Source organism: Girardinichthys multiradiatus, chromosome 11, assembly GCF_021462225.1.
Source record: "Girardinichthys multiradiatus isolate DD_20200921_A chromosome 11, DD_fGirMul_XY1, whole genome shotgun sequence".
NCBI lineage: Eukaryota > Metazoa > Chordata > Actinopteri > Cyprinodontiformes > Goodeidae > Girardinichthys > Girardinichthys multiradiatus.
Window position 1 is genome coordinate 29428967 of NC_061804.1, and position 17006 is coordinate 29445972.

The 17006-nt window shown below is 40.6% G+C and overlaps 1 protein-coding gene across 2 annotated transcripts in view; it reads right to left on the reverse strand.

The window, feature by feature from the left end:
* LOC124877008 overlaps positions 1–16534 on the reverse strand; it is a 30240-nt gene extending 13706 nt beyond the window's left edge. Inside the window, exons 1-9 of one of the 2 annotated variants that reach the window (XM_047380103.1) lie at positions 16359–16534; positions 11922–12047; positions 7713–7836; positions 4041–4097; positions 3610–3811; positions 3284–3529; positions 3022–3159; positions 2666–2944; positions 62–2571 (exon numbers count right to left, since the gene is read on the reverse strand). In XM_047380103.1, coding sequence (XP_047236059.1) covers positions 62–2571; positions 2666–2944; positions 3022–3159; positions 3284–3529; positions 3610–3811; positions 4041–4097; positions 7713–7831 — 3551 coding nt within the window. In that variant the 5' untranslated portion in view covers positions 7832–7836; positions 11922–12047; positions 16359–16534. The remainder of the gene's footprint in view (positions 1–61; positions 2572–2665; positions 2945–3021; positions 3160–3283; positions 3530–3609; positions 3812–4040; positions 4098–7712; positions 7837–11921; positions 12048–16358) is intronic. The other variant, XM_047380104.1, reaches the window with a different exon arrangement.
* Between the last annotated feature and the right edge of the window lie 472 nt (positions 16535–17006).

A 17006-nucleotide genomic window follows, 5' to 3' on the forward strand; every position in this document is an offset into this window, starting at 1 on the left:
CCACAAACAACATCAATGATAAATATTCAACACACATATGGATTTTTGCCAAACCACTTACTTGCATACTCTGACCACTTCAGCTGCTTTGTTTTCAATACTGAGCATGGACATTGGGATACTTTGTTCCTCCAGCTCTGATATGTTAAATGTTTGTCTTCCAGCACTGTTCATTTTAACCAGGACAACCTTCAGCTCCTTGGACAAGCCCATGGACAATGCTTTCAGTTTCAGGGGATCCACTGGACCTTTGGAGCAGGGAGGTTTGCTTGCTGGTGGGTTAGCACCTGACTGACCTGATGTTCTGATTCTTGCAGCAGAGGTTCCTGTGTTTGAGGCGTTGGTGTCCGAGGTTGTCTTTTTCCCTAACTCACCAACCTCCACATTGGTCTCACCAGGGTCAAATTTGACTCTCTTGATGTCTTTGCCATATGGCATTTGATTTTCCTGAGGAATCTGGCCCTTCATACTGTCTGCAAGAGGTCTGGCAGAGCTTTTGGAGATAACTGATAATGAGGATAAAAAATCCCTCTTCTGCGCATCCTTTATATGGTTAGCTTTAGTTTTGACCTTCCTTTCTTTTTTCTTTATCTTCATCTTCATGATGTCCTCCCTTCTTTCATGCTTATGCTCTCTCTTCCTCTTTGTAGCAGTGCGCTTGGACTCTTTCCTGTGTTTTCTCCTTTCCTTGGTAGAGGCTGAATGAGTTGTGGTCACTCTCAGTTCTGCACTCAACGATCCCTCTAGACGTGATGAATCTGCTCTCTCCAAGAGGTTCTCTTTATTTTTTCCTGCCTGATTATCATCAGAACAACTCTCAGCTTCTTCCTGCACCTTGGAATGAGTGACTGGATCTTTTCGGTACGGCAAACTGTAGAATTTTAAAAGTGAGTCTGAGGTAACATCAGGAGGTGATTGACTATTAGACTCGGAGAAGGCTGTGGTACTTGATTTGCAGGAAAGATCCCGATTCTCATCACAGTGAATCTGGGATGCCACTGTGAGAGATGATGAGTACTTTACCCCTCTTGAAGAGGCACCACCAAAAGGACCACCACGACACAATGCCCTCTGGCCTTCAAGGAAGGTGGCTAGGCTCTTGAAGACATCATCCAAACCTGCTTTGTTTGGATGGAAATCATCGAGGAGCAAGTCAGTAGCTTTCCTGCTTGGATTCACATGCTCTTCTTTGTCTTCCCCAACATCTTTGATTTCACAAGTTGGATCACAGAACTCAGATGGGCTGTCATGGGAATAACCATTTGGTTCACTATTACAAAGATCCAAATTATCATTGCTCTCACTATCTGCAGGAAGAGGAGATAAGCACTGAGTGGGGCTGGGTTGGAGAACAGGTCTACTTATTACACCCTTTTTAAGCTCTTCCTCGTCTTCTTCAAAATCGGAAACAGGGGAGCCCTGCCAGCTGAGCACAGGAGGAGTGTTTGCATGGTTGTCCCCTGAGTCACTGAGATGTCCCAGCACAGCCTCAGGCTGAAGGTCTGGAGCGTTGAGAACTCCCACCTTCTTCTCTTCTTTGCCATGGACCACCTGGTCTGACCCAACGAAGCATGTAGTACTGAGAGGTGCTGAGGCTGTATGTAAGATTGAAGGGAATTTTTTACCAGAGTTTATTTTTGGCCCATCTTCTGAATAAGATGTGACGTTGCTGCTCTGATTAAAACTTAAAGAATCCGATATAGATTCTATTGGATGTTCAGTGGGAATGCTGATCCCTTCAGGTATTTGTTTAAACTTTGAAGGTAGATGCTGCAAAGCGCTGTTAGGAGTTTCAGTGGATGGTTTGCCTGATGTTCTTTTGAACTTTTCACTTCTCTCCCTGGTTTTGTGTTTTAGGGGTGGCTGGCTTTGATCGTCTGCTAACAAAGATGTCTCTGTTTCACTCCATTTAGTCTCTCCTGGACAGGTGAAAGGAGAGATGGAAGAAAACATTTCCTTAACTTTTTTTAATTTCAAGCGCAATTTTCTGTCCTTCTTGATTGCTTTATCTCTCTTTCTTCTCTTTTCATCCAAGCCTTTCTCTTCATTTTTCTTCCTTCTTTTCCTTTCCTCGTCATTTCCATTTGCAACATCACTTCTTTTCTCTTTTTTCATGAGCTTATCCTTATATTTGGTCTCAGTTTTTCTGAGCTCCTCTGTCCCTTTCTTGGGCTTGCCTGACCTTGGCCTGGCGACAGGAGATTGTTGTGAAGAGACTGAGGTTTTTCTGTGTTTGGGATCTAAAAACCTGGATTTTGAGCCAGAATGAGACATATGGGATGTGGTGGATGCCAGGCTAGGTCTCTGGATGTGATTGGGGCTTGCTAGGGATTTCTGCACCTTCCCACTCTCACTGAGAGTGTGTAGTCGTGGTTGAATGTCTGCTGAATCTTTCCTGCAACTAGTCATGGTAAATGAGGAGGGGCTGGATGGAGCACCTGCACTGCTCGGCGTTGAACAACCATCTTTAGGACTGGAGAGAACAGATGAACAGGGGGAATAGCCTGCACCAGAGTTTTTGCAGAGGGAAGAATCTCTTGAATTGACCCTTGAATGAGAGCGCTTATATTCCTAAAATGTAAAAGTTTAGATTCATAGTTAATCTTTCAATAAATTATCTGCAGTTTTAAAACTGTGAGGCTGATTTGAAATGTTTATCCCTTACTGTGCTTAGCTTGTGATGATGGTTCCGCAAGTCCTTTTCCTCCAGGGGGCGTGGCAATTTGTTGTGCTGTGGAACTTTCTGCTGGCTTGTGTGCCGCTGATGGTGGTAGTGATGATTTTGCTGGCTGTAAGGCACAGGGGGGTGGTCTGCTGGTGAAGCTGAGATTTTTCCTTCTACCTTCCCTTTGTTACCATAATGTGGTGGTCTGCTGCCGAGACTCTGGTTGGGAGGTTCTGAGTTACCAACACCATGGCCTCCCGTCCACAATTCAGAGGTTTCCTGGAACATTTCAGAAACAATAATAGATGTCAATGTCAAGGATTCCAGTTTTTTTTTTCCTGACTGAACTAGTTTACCTGTTGATGTGATGCTGAGGTCCTGTGTTCAGAGCGATGGCAGGGACCTGCTCTGTCAACTTGGTTGTAACGGTAGTGGCTGGGCGATGATGGGGTATGGGCAGGTGGAGATAAATGTCTTGGTCCAAGATGAGATGACTGTACAAAGAGAAATTTCCTGTCATACAATACTGGATTTGGCCAACAGTGGGTATTGTTTCACATAAAGGAAATGTCATGAATGGGAAACATTTATTCAACAAAAACGTTTGTTTAAATGTACTTGATTAGGGTCAGAGTCCTTTTTCCTTTTAGCTGGATATCCATTCCTCAAAGATAGATGGTGCTGTGGGGATGGACTGTGATGGAGCGGCTGCTCTCTCTGCTGCTGGAGGGTGGGACGTTTCCAGGGTCCATGTCTGTTGTTTACCATTTTGCCGGTGAAGCTCCTGTGGTGGTCGGACACATCCCACCTATCCACTGGGGACTGCAACTCTCTGCTGCCACGATTCAACCGAGGATCCCCTTGCTAAAGGAAACAGAGAAAAAACTGTAAATATAAAATGTTTGTCCCTTCTGGTCGGCGGTTCTCACCAGATTGTTGCTGACATTGTACTGCCAGTTGACGTAGCGCTGTCCAGGTCCCATTAGATAACCATTAGTACCACTTTGGTTGGCAAATGAGCGTGGGGAATTGTAATACCAGCTCTGACTCTCATATTGCTGCCCTTTATCATCCCAAATCCTTTGCAGCGGTCTATGGCCCTTTGAGATGCCCTTATCCTGGACATGGTTGACTGTTCTGTCCCCTCTAAGAAAGAAAACAGCCAAACTCAGCTGTAGTCGCCAAATGGCAGATAGTTACTTAACACAGTTCTGCTACATATCAAGTTCTACCCAGATCTTAACATTGCATTTTGCACTGTTGCTTACAGAACTGGATGAAATTGCCTTATGATTAGGTTTTTGATAACATACACACTAGTCCATTATTATGGATGCCACATATCAGTGTGTTATTGATACATTGTTTAACTCACCTGTTATACAGACGACTTGATAGTGAATGATGTGACTGGTTGCGCCCTTCTTGGCATCTGTAGGATGGACAGCACAGAACATCAGCTTATTTGAAAACTGATATTTTCACAAGTCATTTTTTTCCAAAGAAAAGTTCAAGTCAAGTCTGTGTTATTGACTGGGAAATCATTTTCTAATTCAATATTTAACAATAAGTACAATACAAAACAAACAATAAGTAATTTAAAGAGTGTTGAACTTCTGAATGAACAAAACCAGACTAGCTTTTATTTTGATATTTCCATTGTCCTTTTAATGATGCAGTTAGCTTAACAGTGAAAGACTGTCGGAGGTGATTTTATTTTGTTCTGAAATGATAAAAAAGATAATTTAATACAGTGCTCATTAGGAGAGACATTCATGTGGTCATTATGGTGAAGCTACAGCTAATGTGAAAAGAGTCTTTAACATCCCATAATCCACTAACATCATTGGCTAATAATCAAGCTTTTCCTTTCACAGTAAAACACGCGCAGCAGCTGAAGTCTGCAGCTCACATATCGGCTTCCTTTCACTCTTCATTACAGGAGATAACAACTGTTTATAGGACTTGAGTCACAGACCAGGATTCCAAGTCAAGTCTCAAGTCTTTAGAGCAAAAGTCTAAGTTGAGTCTAAAGTTTATTTTTTATTTTTGCAAGTTAAGTCAGAGTCTCAAACTCGAGTCACCATTTCTGTTTGAAAATTGAAGACAGGGCACTGGTTCATGAACTGAAATTGAAGAGATATACAGAAGATGTTTTATCCGTTTTTCAATGTTTCAAAAAGGAGTTAGTCAGTGTCATTATATGCCTTAGTTGTGATTATATTGTTTGGATATTTAGGAGAGGTTCTGTTTAAAAGGCATTGTGTGCAGCATCTTTATTTTGTATAAATCCAGATTAGTTGGTTCTGAAAGCTAAAGCTAATGGCTAGTCTAAACAGGGATTTTTCCAAAGAGGACGATCAGAGGAGGGTCACCCATCATTCCTTCTGAGGTAATGTTATTTTAAAATAAATGTTTGAACCATCTACAAGAGTTAGCATGCCTGTTGATAAAATACAGACCTCACTGCAAGGCTGCCACTGATTCAGAAAACCCAGGTTATTAGCTAGCTAACATCAAAACGTCAGGTTAACTAGGGCACTTTCTAACAGCAGAACAGACATAAGCATATCTTGTAATATAGGCTTAAAGGCCTTTTTACTTGTCTTAATATGGAGATGAAACTCCCTCAGATGTTCAGATGGTTCAGACCTCTGCTGCAAAGCTTTTAAGTGGTGCTCACAGAAGAGCCCATATGATGCCTGTTTTGGCCCACTTCACAGGCTTCCAGTGAATTTCAGATTTCACTTTAAAATCCCAATGCTGACATTCAGAGAGCTGCATGGTCAAGCCCCTCCTTCCATCTGTGACCTGTTACAGCTTTACACTCCAACCCGCAGTCTGAGGTCTGCTGGGCAGTTTGTTGTGGCCCCAGAAACTTGTTTAAGATTTGAGGAGATCGCTCCTTTGAAGTAGTAGCACCCATAGTGTGGAATGCCCTACCCTTCTCCTCACGCTGTCTAGACACTGATGATAGTTTAAAAAAGCAGTTCCTTTTAAAACACTCCTTTATTTAGAGTACAACCGCTTTCAAATTACTGTCCTTTATAGTTTTTTTAATTGCTTTATTACATTTTAATCAGTGAATAGGGCTATATAAATAAAATGTACTTCCTTACTTGTGCAATCAATGGTTACTTTTGAACAATTTTTAATGTCAGCTGGCAATTCTTTTTATTTTGTTTTAGTATGTACCATGTACTGTATTGTTTTGAATGATCAGATTCAGATACATGTTGAGTGACATAAGATGTTCCCACCGAAACTCTGGTTTGGACAAAATATCTGTTGCCATAAAAAACTAAATGTCTGGAAGAGACTGTAGTGTCATTAATGTTCCGGGTGAGTAAGTCAAGTGGAGAGCAATATGTGTTCCGATGGGGCTTTTTTGTTGATTAAAAGTACCTTTTGAAAATAACAACCTTTAAGCAGGTATTAATGGAGGGTTCAGACTGATGTTTCTGAATAGGTAACAGAGGAAGTGAAAAATGCAGACAAAAGAACATGTAGACACTGAATTGAGGAACTGAAAATAGAAAAGAAAATGATCTATATAAGACTATACAGAAAAAGTATTTACTATATTACACTACATGTGTAGTGTTGTAAAACACAGTAATGTTTTATTTTTTATTCCCTAGTCTATTAAATTATTTTTATATTGTTAAATGTGTTTCCTTTTGAGTCCAACACTAAACGTTTCTCTGATTCTGAGTATTTGTGTGGTTTATTGCCTAAGGTTTCTATAATCCGCCGTGGGAACATCACTGGACTCCCTAATTTCATTGAGAAAGCAAGGATGACTCGACTGCGCTCTTAGTACTAGACACCCCTAGTGCTTTCTTTCCTGCCTTCTTGGCCCTCCTATCACAGCACTACAGCCACAGATATCATGTTATTGCGGGGATAGGCCCCCACAATCAGAAATTTTACTGTAAATATTGGTGGTTTCCATGCCTGCACCATCTATTTTTCCCTACTTTTTCTTCATCCTCCTCCTCAGTGCATTTCAACTGCACCTGAGCAGCTCAAGGTTTCCCTTACTCACAGCAACAAAATGCCCTATTTGGAGATAGCTGTGCTTCTCCCAAGCAGGGTACCCTATACACGGTGAGCACAGCATATACTGATCTTTATGTGCCATGGGTGAAAAACTGTGGTTTCTCCTTTTTTTCTGGAGAGCATGGGTTGTGCATTGGACCTGCATGGTGAATTACTACCTTTGTTGGAGCAGGTGAGCAATCCTATGAACATCGCAGACATGGTGAAAAATTACAGTAAATTTGGCTAAAATTTGTAAATTTGTTCATGCTCAGAGTCAAGGCACTCTCATGCTCAAGTTTGGGTAATAAGGAGTGTTCCTAATGCATCCCAGAAGGCCCTGTTCAAGAACCTTTAGAAACTATTCAGGTTCTGTGTGATAATAGAAATGCCTGAAAAAACAAAACAAGTAGCTAAATGTAACCCGCAGTTTGCTTTTAAATCCCTAAAGCTGTAGTTCCTCTGTTAACATGAATGTTTTCACAGTATTTTACCGCTCACTTCCCCTGTCACTCATCTCATTCAGCAATGGCAGCTTGCCAATTGTTAACACATTCCGAATAAGCAAAACAATTACATCTTTTTTTGCATTGATATGGTGCGACTGCTGTGAGAAAAAGTTTTGTGCGTGCTTGCAAATAGTACTTTTGTTTGCCTATTAGAAGAACCACACTCATTTAGAAGACTGGTGTGCAATACCATGGCAGCTCACATTTAATGCATAGAAGCCCACTTCCTACACCTGCTCAGAAGTGTATCACCTATGCAATATACTTTTTCACTTTTCTTTTTTCAATTGTGTGTGCATATTAGTTGCAGTAGGTTCACCTGTCGCACATTAAATGCACAAAGTGATAGCTGGTATTCACTAGGTGCACAGCAGCACGATTGAGAGAAATGTGAAAGCATTTTAGTGCATTATAAACATATCAGTAAACTTAATCCTGTCCTATTGATTTAAGAATAAAGTGTTAAAACATAGCAATTTTGTAGTAGTGCTACTAACCTTTGTGCGTCGCTCCAGGGGCGACGGTTTACAGGCGCCCATGGTCCTCTGTTGGGCCCTCCAGCTGGGTAGGGGTCCCATGTGTTGTGGCCCGAGTAGAGATCTGCTGGGTGATACATGCAGCCTGGAGGACAGATTAGTGTGGTGTGAAAACCATATAATATCATAAATAATCTTTTACTGAATCAGAGGAGTAAACAAACTGCAGCCTCCACAATTATTGGCACTGTTTTTAAAAAGATGTGTAAATAAACTTTAAAATTAATGAATTTTTTATTGCAAATGCATTATCTCAATCTTATTATTTTTAAATTCAGCCTTAAATTTTGTTGCTTTTAATATTTCGAGAAATATATATATTTTTTTTTTATAAAATCACTAGTGCTATGAATAATAAAACCCATAACAGCTATCTTCAAATACATGTAATTGAAGCATTTTGACTGTATACTTTCATTTTAGAACTTAATCAGAGTGCCTATGTTTATCTTGCAATCAAGTACATATAGAAGGATGGCAAGGAAAGTAAAAAAAACCTCTAAAGCTCACTGCTGGAGAACTGCAGCAGAATTTTTACTGTGAGATACTTCTGCAATAACGTTTATTTTTGCAGGGTGTAACTATAATATTTCGGTCTGCCACCGGGTACTAAGATGGATAAGGACTTATATTTATCTTAGTAAAACTCACAGTGAGCATGGTGGTAAGAGAAGTGAAAGAAAATGTCCAAAGCTCACTCTTAGAGAATTACAGCAAAGAGTGACATCTTAGAGTCACCAAATCTCCATGCCAACCATTGGATGTTACCTCTATGCTAACTGGTTATTTAGGAGAGATGCCAGAAAAAAAAAGAAGAGACATTCTCTGTCCTTTGCTCTGAACCATGTAAAGCTTACTAAACTATACTGGAACAGTGTGGAAAATCTAGCTTTTTCAGCAACAATGACCTCATGTGGGTCTTGTGTGAAACAAAAGACGAATATAGAGAAAAGTATGTTATTTCCACTGTTTAGTACGGTGGAGGATCTGTGATGCTGGTGGCCTATTTCTTTTCCAAAGGTCATGGGAACCTTGTTGGTGTACATGTAATCATAAAAGTATTAGGACATTTAAATAAAACTCTGGTGCAGGAAAGCTTAAAGTATATAGTCACTGTGTTTGTTAGTAGGACAACAGAGCAAGAGAAGACAGCATCTGGACTGTCTAGACAACCTGTGTAATCTTATATGGGAAAATTAAATGTTGTCTTATTAGCAAAAGGAGATTAGACAAAGTATCAACAGTAGGGGAGCCAATAATATTGACATCATTGTTGTTTTAAGTGCAAGATTATGCAACTGCATATTATGGTAAATTTATTTTATGACTTTCTACATATCTTTACCAGTAGTACCACTAAATGTGCCCGGCATTGTATGGTGCTGCAGTGAAAATCTTTCTTGCTTTTTAAGTACTTGCTTGATAACCAAAACAGGAACAAATTTGCTGTGGTTACCAGTCTTGGTCTGTATTTAGAGGTCCCTCCACTTCACACGCTTACGTGTGAAGTGGAGACAGTCTGGAAACAACACGCACACACACACACACACATGAGAGAGAATCCCTGAGTAAATATCTCTACAGAGTAGGTCATGCATCTTTAAAATCAGCTCCACACATTACTTAAGTTTGTTCTGGCTTTGCTTAAAATGACCTTTATGTCATGTCTTGCTGTGACTGAGCCACACCAATGGGGTTTTTGTTCTGCATGTCTCTCATGCTGTATTTTGCACTGCACTGTATCTTCACAGTGGTCACATAATCAGTCTGCCACAGCAGCAGTGTGAACTCTGGCTTTCTCTAATCAGTGGTGCCCAGCAGCCACCGCAGTTGGTGGCCATTCAGAAAAGTAAAAGAAACGGTCCATGGTAACCTCCCTTTAGGAGCAAAGAAGGAGATGCTGCGTTTTTCTTTAGTCCACAGTGGACATCCTGAGCCTGGGTTCATCCAGTCCATCCAGCCTCATGCTTTTAATCATCTTCTAATTCTGTGGATTTGTACTTCCTGTCTTATAAACTGCTTTAAGTACACCCATTTCCTGTGGCGCAGTGAGCTCCTTTGCTGCCTAGAGAGCACTAATGTAACCATACAGTATATAAGGTGTTAGGCTGTTTCTTCTTTCAGTTTCTGATCCTTATTTTAATTTCACAGTTTTTGCACTTTAAGGGTCTAATTATTGTTTAAATGAAACAAGTACCACACAGTTTTTCCATGAGGTTGTCTCATGCTGAAAAAGCACACTACTGATCATGGTGATAAGCTGCACCGCTGTATGCTGTTGCTCCCCCGTGGCTATTTATAACATGTATGAAGAACAGCCGAGCAGCGTTTTACCACTTCCCTCTTGGTGCGTTTTATTGTACTACATGTTTTTGCTCCACAGGTTTTGTATGTGGTGTGACTGATGCAGCTGCTGCACTGTATTAACCTTTCTGTGAGCGCTAAATGAAATTAAGTAAGCAAGAGCCCAACCAGTTGCTAGAGCAACTAAAGCCAGACGCTTCTTCCTGCTGTTGCTTCAGGCTTTTTTGGCAAAATTTCTCGATTTATTTGTGCAATAGGAAATAAAGGGAAAAGAGAATGGGCCAATATTTGTGTGCAGTGCACTTTTGTGAACGTGTAATAAAATAACACTACAAATCTTTATCTTTATGTGTTGCTCTGTGAATCATCAGCTTTCATATCCTATGAACTTTTCCACATTTTGATGGATAAAAACAAAGTAATGCATAACTATGAATTGGAAGGTGAATTTTATGAATTTCAACATTTTTATGAATAGAACTCAACTCTAAAAAGTGTTAAATGCATTTGTACTCAACCTCTGACTCAAGACTTTGTAGAACCACCTTTTGATGCAACTAGAGCTGCAGGTCTTTTTTGGTTATGCCTCCATCAACTTTGCACATCTAGAGACTAGCCATTTGTCCAGTTGTTCAGATTCCGTGTTCTTGCTGAAGAAAAGTATCTAAGGCACCACAGTCAGAACAGTGTGTTTATGTGGTGACATGCAGTACTAATATTGTGCATGTTGGTTTAGGTGGATAGCCATGTCTTTGTAGGTTTGCAGTTATGCCATACTCTTTCCATTTTTCCAGTAACTGACTGAACATTTCCCGTGAGATGCTCAAACCTTGAGTGGTGGCAGAATCATGCTGTGCAGATGATTTTCTTCAGCATATTCACAATTCACAAAATAGTTAACTGTGATCATGTTGCTGAAAATTATGATAGTGTAATTCATTACAATTAACTAACATTTTCTGAACTATTTTCTTTCTTTATCATTACAGTGTCACCACTGTGCCCTATATTCTTTAACATCTTAGCTACTACAACTATACATTAAATGTGGGGATCAACCACAACCGAAACCAGTTCTTTCTAAATGCAGCTTTATGTGCTTTACAGCATCATTGGATTGGAATCATGGCTGCAGGAGTTTTGAGACTCCCTCATTGGTGCATTTAAGAGGGGCGATTAACATCAATGTCCAGCTGTCCTAGTCACAAAGACAGTTCTGTGAGCTTAACTCCTTCCATTTGATTAGTAAACCGTGTTTGACTTTGTGTACAGTTTTGCAGCAATGCCAGACAAAGACATGCAGTAACTGTGCCTGGGACCCAGAGCTGATTGCCTGCACTGACAGTAGATAGACCATCTGTTGTCAGCCCTTCCTGTCATTGCACGCTGGAACACACACTTTTGTTTTGCTGTCTGTGGAGCTGTCAGTCAGCAACCCCAGCTTAAACCTGACTCCACACAACAACGGCTCTGTGCGTCCAATATTAAAGCCATATGCGCCAGGGTTAATTCAAGACATCTGGAATCCAGCCTTCAGGCCAAATGATCTCATGTGCAAAATGGGTTAAGTTGCTGTTGGGTAAACTCTCGCCTTCACATTGAGGCAACCTTTAGGAAAGAATGTGCAGCACAAACAGTTTTAACATGAAGGAGTGCACTGCAGAAACACCTTTGTTTCAAACAAGGTCACCACTTATTTACTTACTATTTTCACCTTCCTACTCAGTCTACGCTTCACCACATGTCCTCCTCCCACCAATGTTGTCAATAAACAGTTTCTAGCCGCACTGTTCCTGTTTGCTGAGTGTAAATAAGAAGCATTTATTTGAACTCTAAACAGTGGGTGCTTGTGTCAGCCAATCCTACCTTACAGTGACCAATGAGAGACAACAGGGAGGACCAAGTTTCAGGTCCAAATTTGACGTTCCTATCAGACAGGAAGATAAAGGCTCCTGATCAGTGAAGTTTCTGATCCCTTTATATAGCTGCGAGCTGGTAAAAAAACAGAAAGAGCACACAAACACACAGTAAGAGTTAAAAGCTTTAGGAAATACCATAGCCAGTTGGTGCACAGATGTACAGGACAGGAATGGTTTTATTGTTTCAAATCAAAGGGAGTCCCTTAGGTATACCTGTAACTTTCTTCCTTTGCAACATGTGCACTATAACATATGTGACCCTTTAAGACAAAGAAAGGTAAAATGAGCAACATTCAGAGGGCTTCCAGGCTTTTTTTACTACCTCTCTTTCCTCCTCACGGCAATGAATTTGTGCTTTTCTACTTGTCTCAACAAGGCTCCCTCTTTTATCTTGATACCAAATACCCCCAGCCTCTTGCTTTCTCTTTCTGGCAATGTGAACGGCTCTGCCTGTGCCTCCACCCTCCCTTCTCTCGGCAAGCTGTGGTCCTGTATCCCTGGCAACCGATGATATCATTTAGTCCAGAGCTGGGAGGAAGGCCTCCAGCGAGAAGGGGAGTGTTTGCATTTGTGTGTGATTTTTGACACAGAAAGGAGAGGTTCTTGGCGGTGGGAGCTGGAGAATGTCTGTGGGATTTTTAAAGTTCTGCTTTTGCTTTTTTGTTTTTTTTACAGCCTTTGCATAGCAGCACTAATAAGGCATGGACTGGTATGAGATTTTTACATTTTTTGGAAAATACCAAAATTTCATGTTATGTACTGAAAATTGTGAAAAAATATATAACATGATCTAATTGCCTTTGTTTGAAATAGAAAAGCCCCAGTTATCTCTACTGTGGTTAGAATGATCTATCATTTTGATTAAGCATATTTAGGGAAGCACCAATCAAGCTCTTCCTGGGTGATACCGATTTGGCTATTCTTTGTGGTTTTATTTGTCTATTCTGATTTCAGTTTTCTTCTTACAGCTCCTGTTTCCTTTCCTGTTTCCTTTCTTGCCATATATGCTGGTAAAAAAACAACAACAAACAAACACATAATGTAATGGTCAAAAAGAGGAGAAGAAAATGAAGGTGATGCCCTGTCATGTCTTTCTTGGGGGGAGTGGTGACCTAGTGGTTAGAAAAGGAGGTTTGCGTTCCACAGGGGACAAAAGGGGCCAGGTTTGTATCCCACAGATTGCCACTCTGGGTCCCTGAGCAAGACCCTTAGCCCCAGAATTCTCCCCGGGCGCCGCACAATGTCAGGATGGGTTAAATGCAGAGGACAAATTTCGTTGTAATGTACATGTGCAATGACCAATAAAGATGATGATTATTATTATTATTATTAAAGTATACATGCCTCTATCAATTAGTTCCTGTTGTGAATAGGGCATATATACTGAGGTCACTGGTGTGGAATTCCCAGTATTCTGCTTCATCATGACTAGGTAGGTTACTTTTCTGTAAAATCTCTGTTTCATTTTATTTGATTTTTTATATTGACAGATCAGCTGACCAGCTGGCCAAGGGGTCAGGTATTTATGAGCTGAATTAATCAGACACTAAGGGATGCATTAAGGTTCACTTATATTTTCAAGCATCTAGTGTCCCACGGTGAGTAAACCATCTGGATAATTAACGGGACATTAAGTAACATTATCAATGGGTGAATGCTGGGATAAGCAAGTCAGTTGCACTGATTTTGTCACAGAGGTCTGAATGCGATGTATACATAATGTTGAGAGGTGCAGTGTTTGTGTGGAAGAATTTTTTGACCTTTTTCAATGTGGGAACGTTATTTGGATATAGCATCATGTCTACCTACTCATATGAAAGGCAGAAGCATGATAGTATGAGGGGGGTATAAGGACTCTACCACATAAAAGAGAAAATTGTGCTGCATGTTCTTTGATAGTAGTGAGTTTTGATTCCATTTATCTATCAGCGTATTGCTGTTGGTTGATACATTTAGAAACTGCAGAAGCTGGGAGTTCTTAGATTTGATGCATTTAAATGAATAGGAAAACAAAATCAGATGTTTTGTCTATATTAAGCTATTTACTGCACTGTGTCCATATTATTGTCATTTGCACTTTGTATTGTTTACTGCCATTTGCTCTTTTTTAAATTTAAAATTTCATTATTCTTACTCGCTTTTATTCTTATAATTTCTTATTTTAATTTTAATACTTTTACACTTTTTATCACATACATACTTCTTTAAACTCTGAATCATATTGCTTGCTTTGTTAGTATTATTTCATTCTACTTCTAATCCCAGTCTAATTTCTGGTCGATTAATTGTTGCATCTCTAGTTACAAAAATGGTGTCAATCGAATGTATTTATTGTTTTCTTTTATAATTCATAATACAGGGACTTATGCAAAAATACAGAATATATAGTTAAACCCACTAGTTTAATAGTTGTAATTTTCAAGAGTTATAGCCACATGCATGCTCAGAATGTTGGATTGCTGTAAAGTCAATAAGTTGATGCAAAAAGCTTATATAAGCTTCTTTTTTCCCCAACTGGCATCATAAGCTGAATTTTATTTTTTATTTTTCTAACTAGGCATAATTTTAAATGTTTTAAATTTTCAAAACAGCTAAATTTATTTTTCTTGAAAGCGAGAAGCTCAGCACTCTTCGATTAGCCAGCTGACCAGCAGTATGCAGCAACATGTGCGGAAGGGGAAGCAAAATGTTACCCTATGCTCCATAAAGGTGCAGAAAACTCAGGTCACTTTAGAGTTTTCTTCAGAACCTCATTACGAACACTAGGATCAGTATGATGAAAAAATCTTTGCGTTTTTAAATCTGGAACTTTTTAAACACCTCACTCTATCTTTATTACCAGTTTCCAGACCATGCCTCTCACTGATAGGTGAACAGGAATATTCAAAGAATGCGAAAAGCTATGTTTTTCCGTAGTATAACATTAGAAACACCACATTCATGGATATCTTAGCTAACTGCAGCAAGCCAATGCAGATGTGCATCTCTTGCAGTATATGCATGTGTGTGTGCGTGCGTGCGTGCGTGAGTGTGTATTCATGCAGTGTATCCTGCTCCTATACCATAAAAGGGAAGGATAGTCTGCCACACACCAGAGCTGCCTCTGGTGTTTTTTTTTTTAGCCAACACAAGGAGCGGAGACGCAAACATATCCGATCGAGCGGAAGCAACAAGGTATACGAGAGACTGGACAGTGACTGAACAACCGCACCGCACCGCACCGCACCGCACCGCACCCCACCCCCCCTCTCCCCCCACCCACCCCCTTCCCTAGCTGACTACATGCAGTTTTAATCAGACACAGACCTACAACGAGCTCAAACGTTCACACAGCGAATGTTCAGTATGAGTCGAATATCAATCACATTTCTAAAAATAACAACCTCGCTTGCAGGCCCCCACTTTAATCCCCCCCTTCCCTTTTCCAGTTAACAGCAGTTTCTGCCGGCATACGCTGCATAAAGCTCAGCCCTCCGGGGGGGGGGGGGGGTTCTGGAATGTACCAAGGCAAGGTCAGCAACACCAGAGAGGGGTGTGTGTGTGTGTGTGTGTGTGTGTGTGTTGTTGCAAAGAATACTAAATGTCCAGCTTTATGGGGAACAAAGACTATAAAGCATGCTGGCAGATGTGAGGTAGACTGTGCATGCATGTTAGTGTGTAATGCACAGCTGGCCTGCGTGCCAAATGATAACCTAGAAATGGCTGCCCAGGTGGTTATCTAAGCCGGTAATCAACCGAAGGCATATACCAGGCTGATCCTGGTGACAGTCACCTTATCTCTGAGCTCCAAAGTGGACATGCCAACCATTTAAATGTGACATTTGCGTAAACAATTCTGTTAGAAACAGCAAAATCCGTGTGAAAAATGTGTTCAAAACTTGCGCACAATGACATTATTCTAAATTAGGGCAAATTCTTGCACTTGGGTTACTCTTCCTACTACAATATATGTACAACCACAGACTCATATTCAACAGCTGAACGTTCCAGTTTGCATAAAATAGAACCAGAAGTGTAACCGCAACAGTTTTACTTTACTATATTCATCATTTCACATTCCTCCTCTCGGTGTGGGTCTGCACGTGAGCGTGTGTAAATGTGTTAGTGTTTTTGTATGTGTGTGTGTGTGTGTGTGTGTGTGTGTGTGAGCTTCATGCATGAATGTGCAGCAGTCTGCAGAAGCACACTGCAGTACACTCATCGAAAGACAAATCATTGACAAACATAAAACAACCAAAAATGTTCCAAGATTACAAAGGAAACAATAGAAAAACACACACAGACAGGCACACGCTTCTCCACTAACAAACAATGCATGCAGTAGATTTCCATTCACAGCCATAAAATAGGCACATCAAGTTCCTCCTCTGCATTCCTCATTTACCTCTCCTGGTTTTTTTTATTTTGGGTCTTTGGTCCAGGCAGCCCTCTTCTCCCCTTTTTCCTCCCTTTCTTTCACTCCTCGCTACCTTGTCTCACCCGATCCTCTCCTCTGTCTCCTTTATTTCCCCCCTTGCCTCCTCTTCCTGTTTCCACTCCACTCTGATGCTCGGGCTCTCATAGCAGCACATACTGATCCACGTGCACAGAGGGATAGTGGGGCGGGCCCACAGGCTGCCAGTCAGACGGGCTGGAGCCAGTTAGGAGGGCAGGGGCCCTCTCATCTATCACAGGAGGAGGGGAAAGAAGCAGACGGGGAGAAATAAAGAGGGGGTCTTTAAATCTCTTCCTGTGTGCCTACGTGCGTCTGTGTACAGTATGAATGTGGACGTGAGGGAGTTGGAACCCAGCCAGTACAATAGAGGAGATATTGCAAATCTGCTTTGTCTTTAGATCTGTAAAAAATCTATTTTACATGTAATACAATTTTGAGAAATATGCAAAATTCTGTTGTTTTCTAAGTTATGTGTTGAAAAATGAGTCATTTCCAGTTTTCTTGCTGTAATTTTCTTTATAAATCCTTATCTAACACGATATAAAATGGCTAAATTCAAGGAGGAACACATATGCCATACATATTATTTCAAATGAT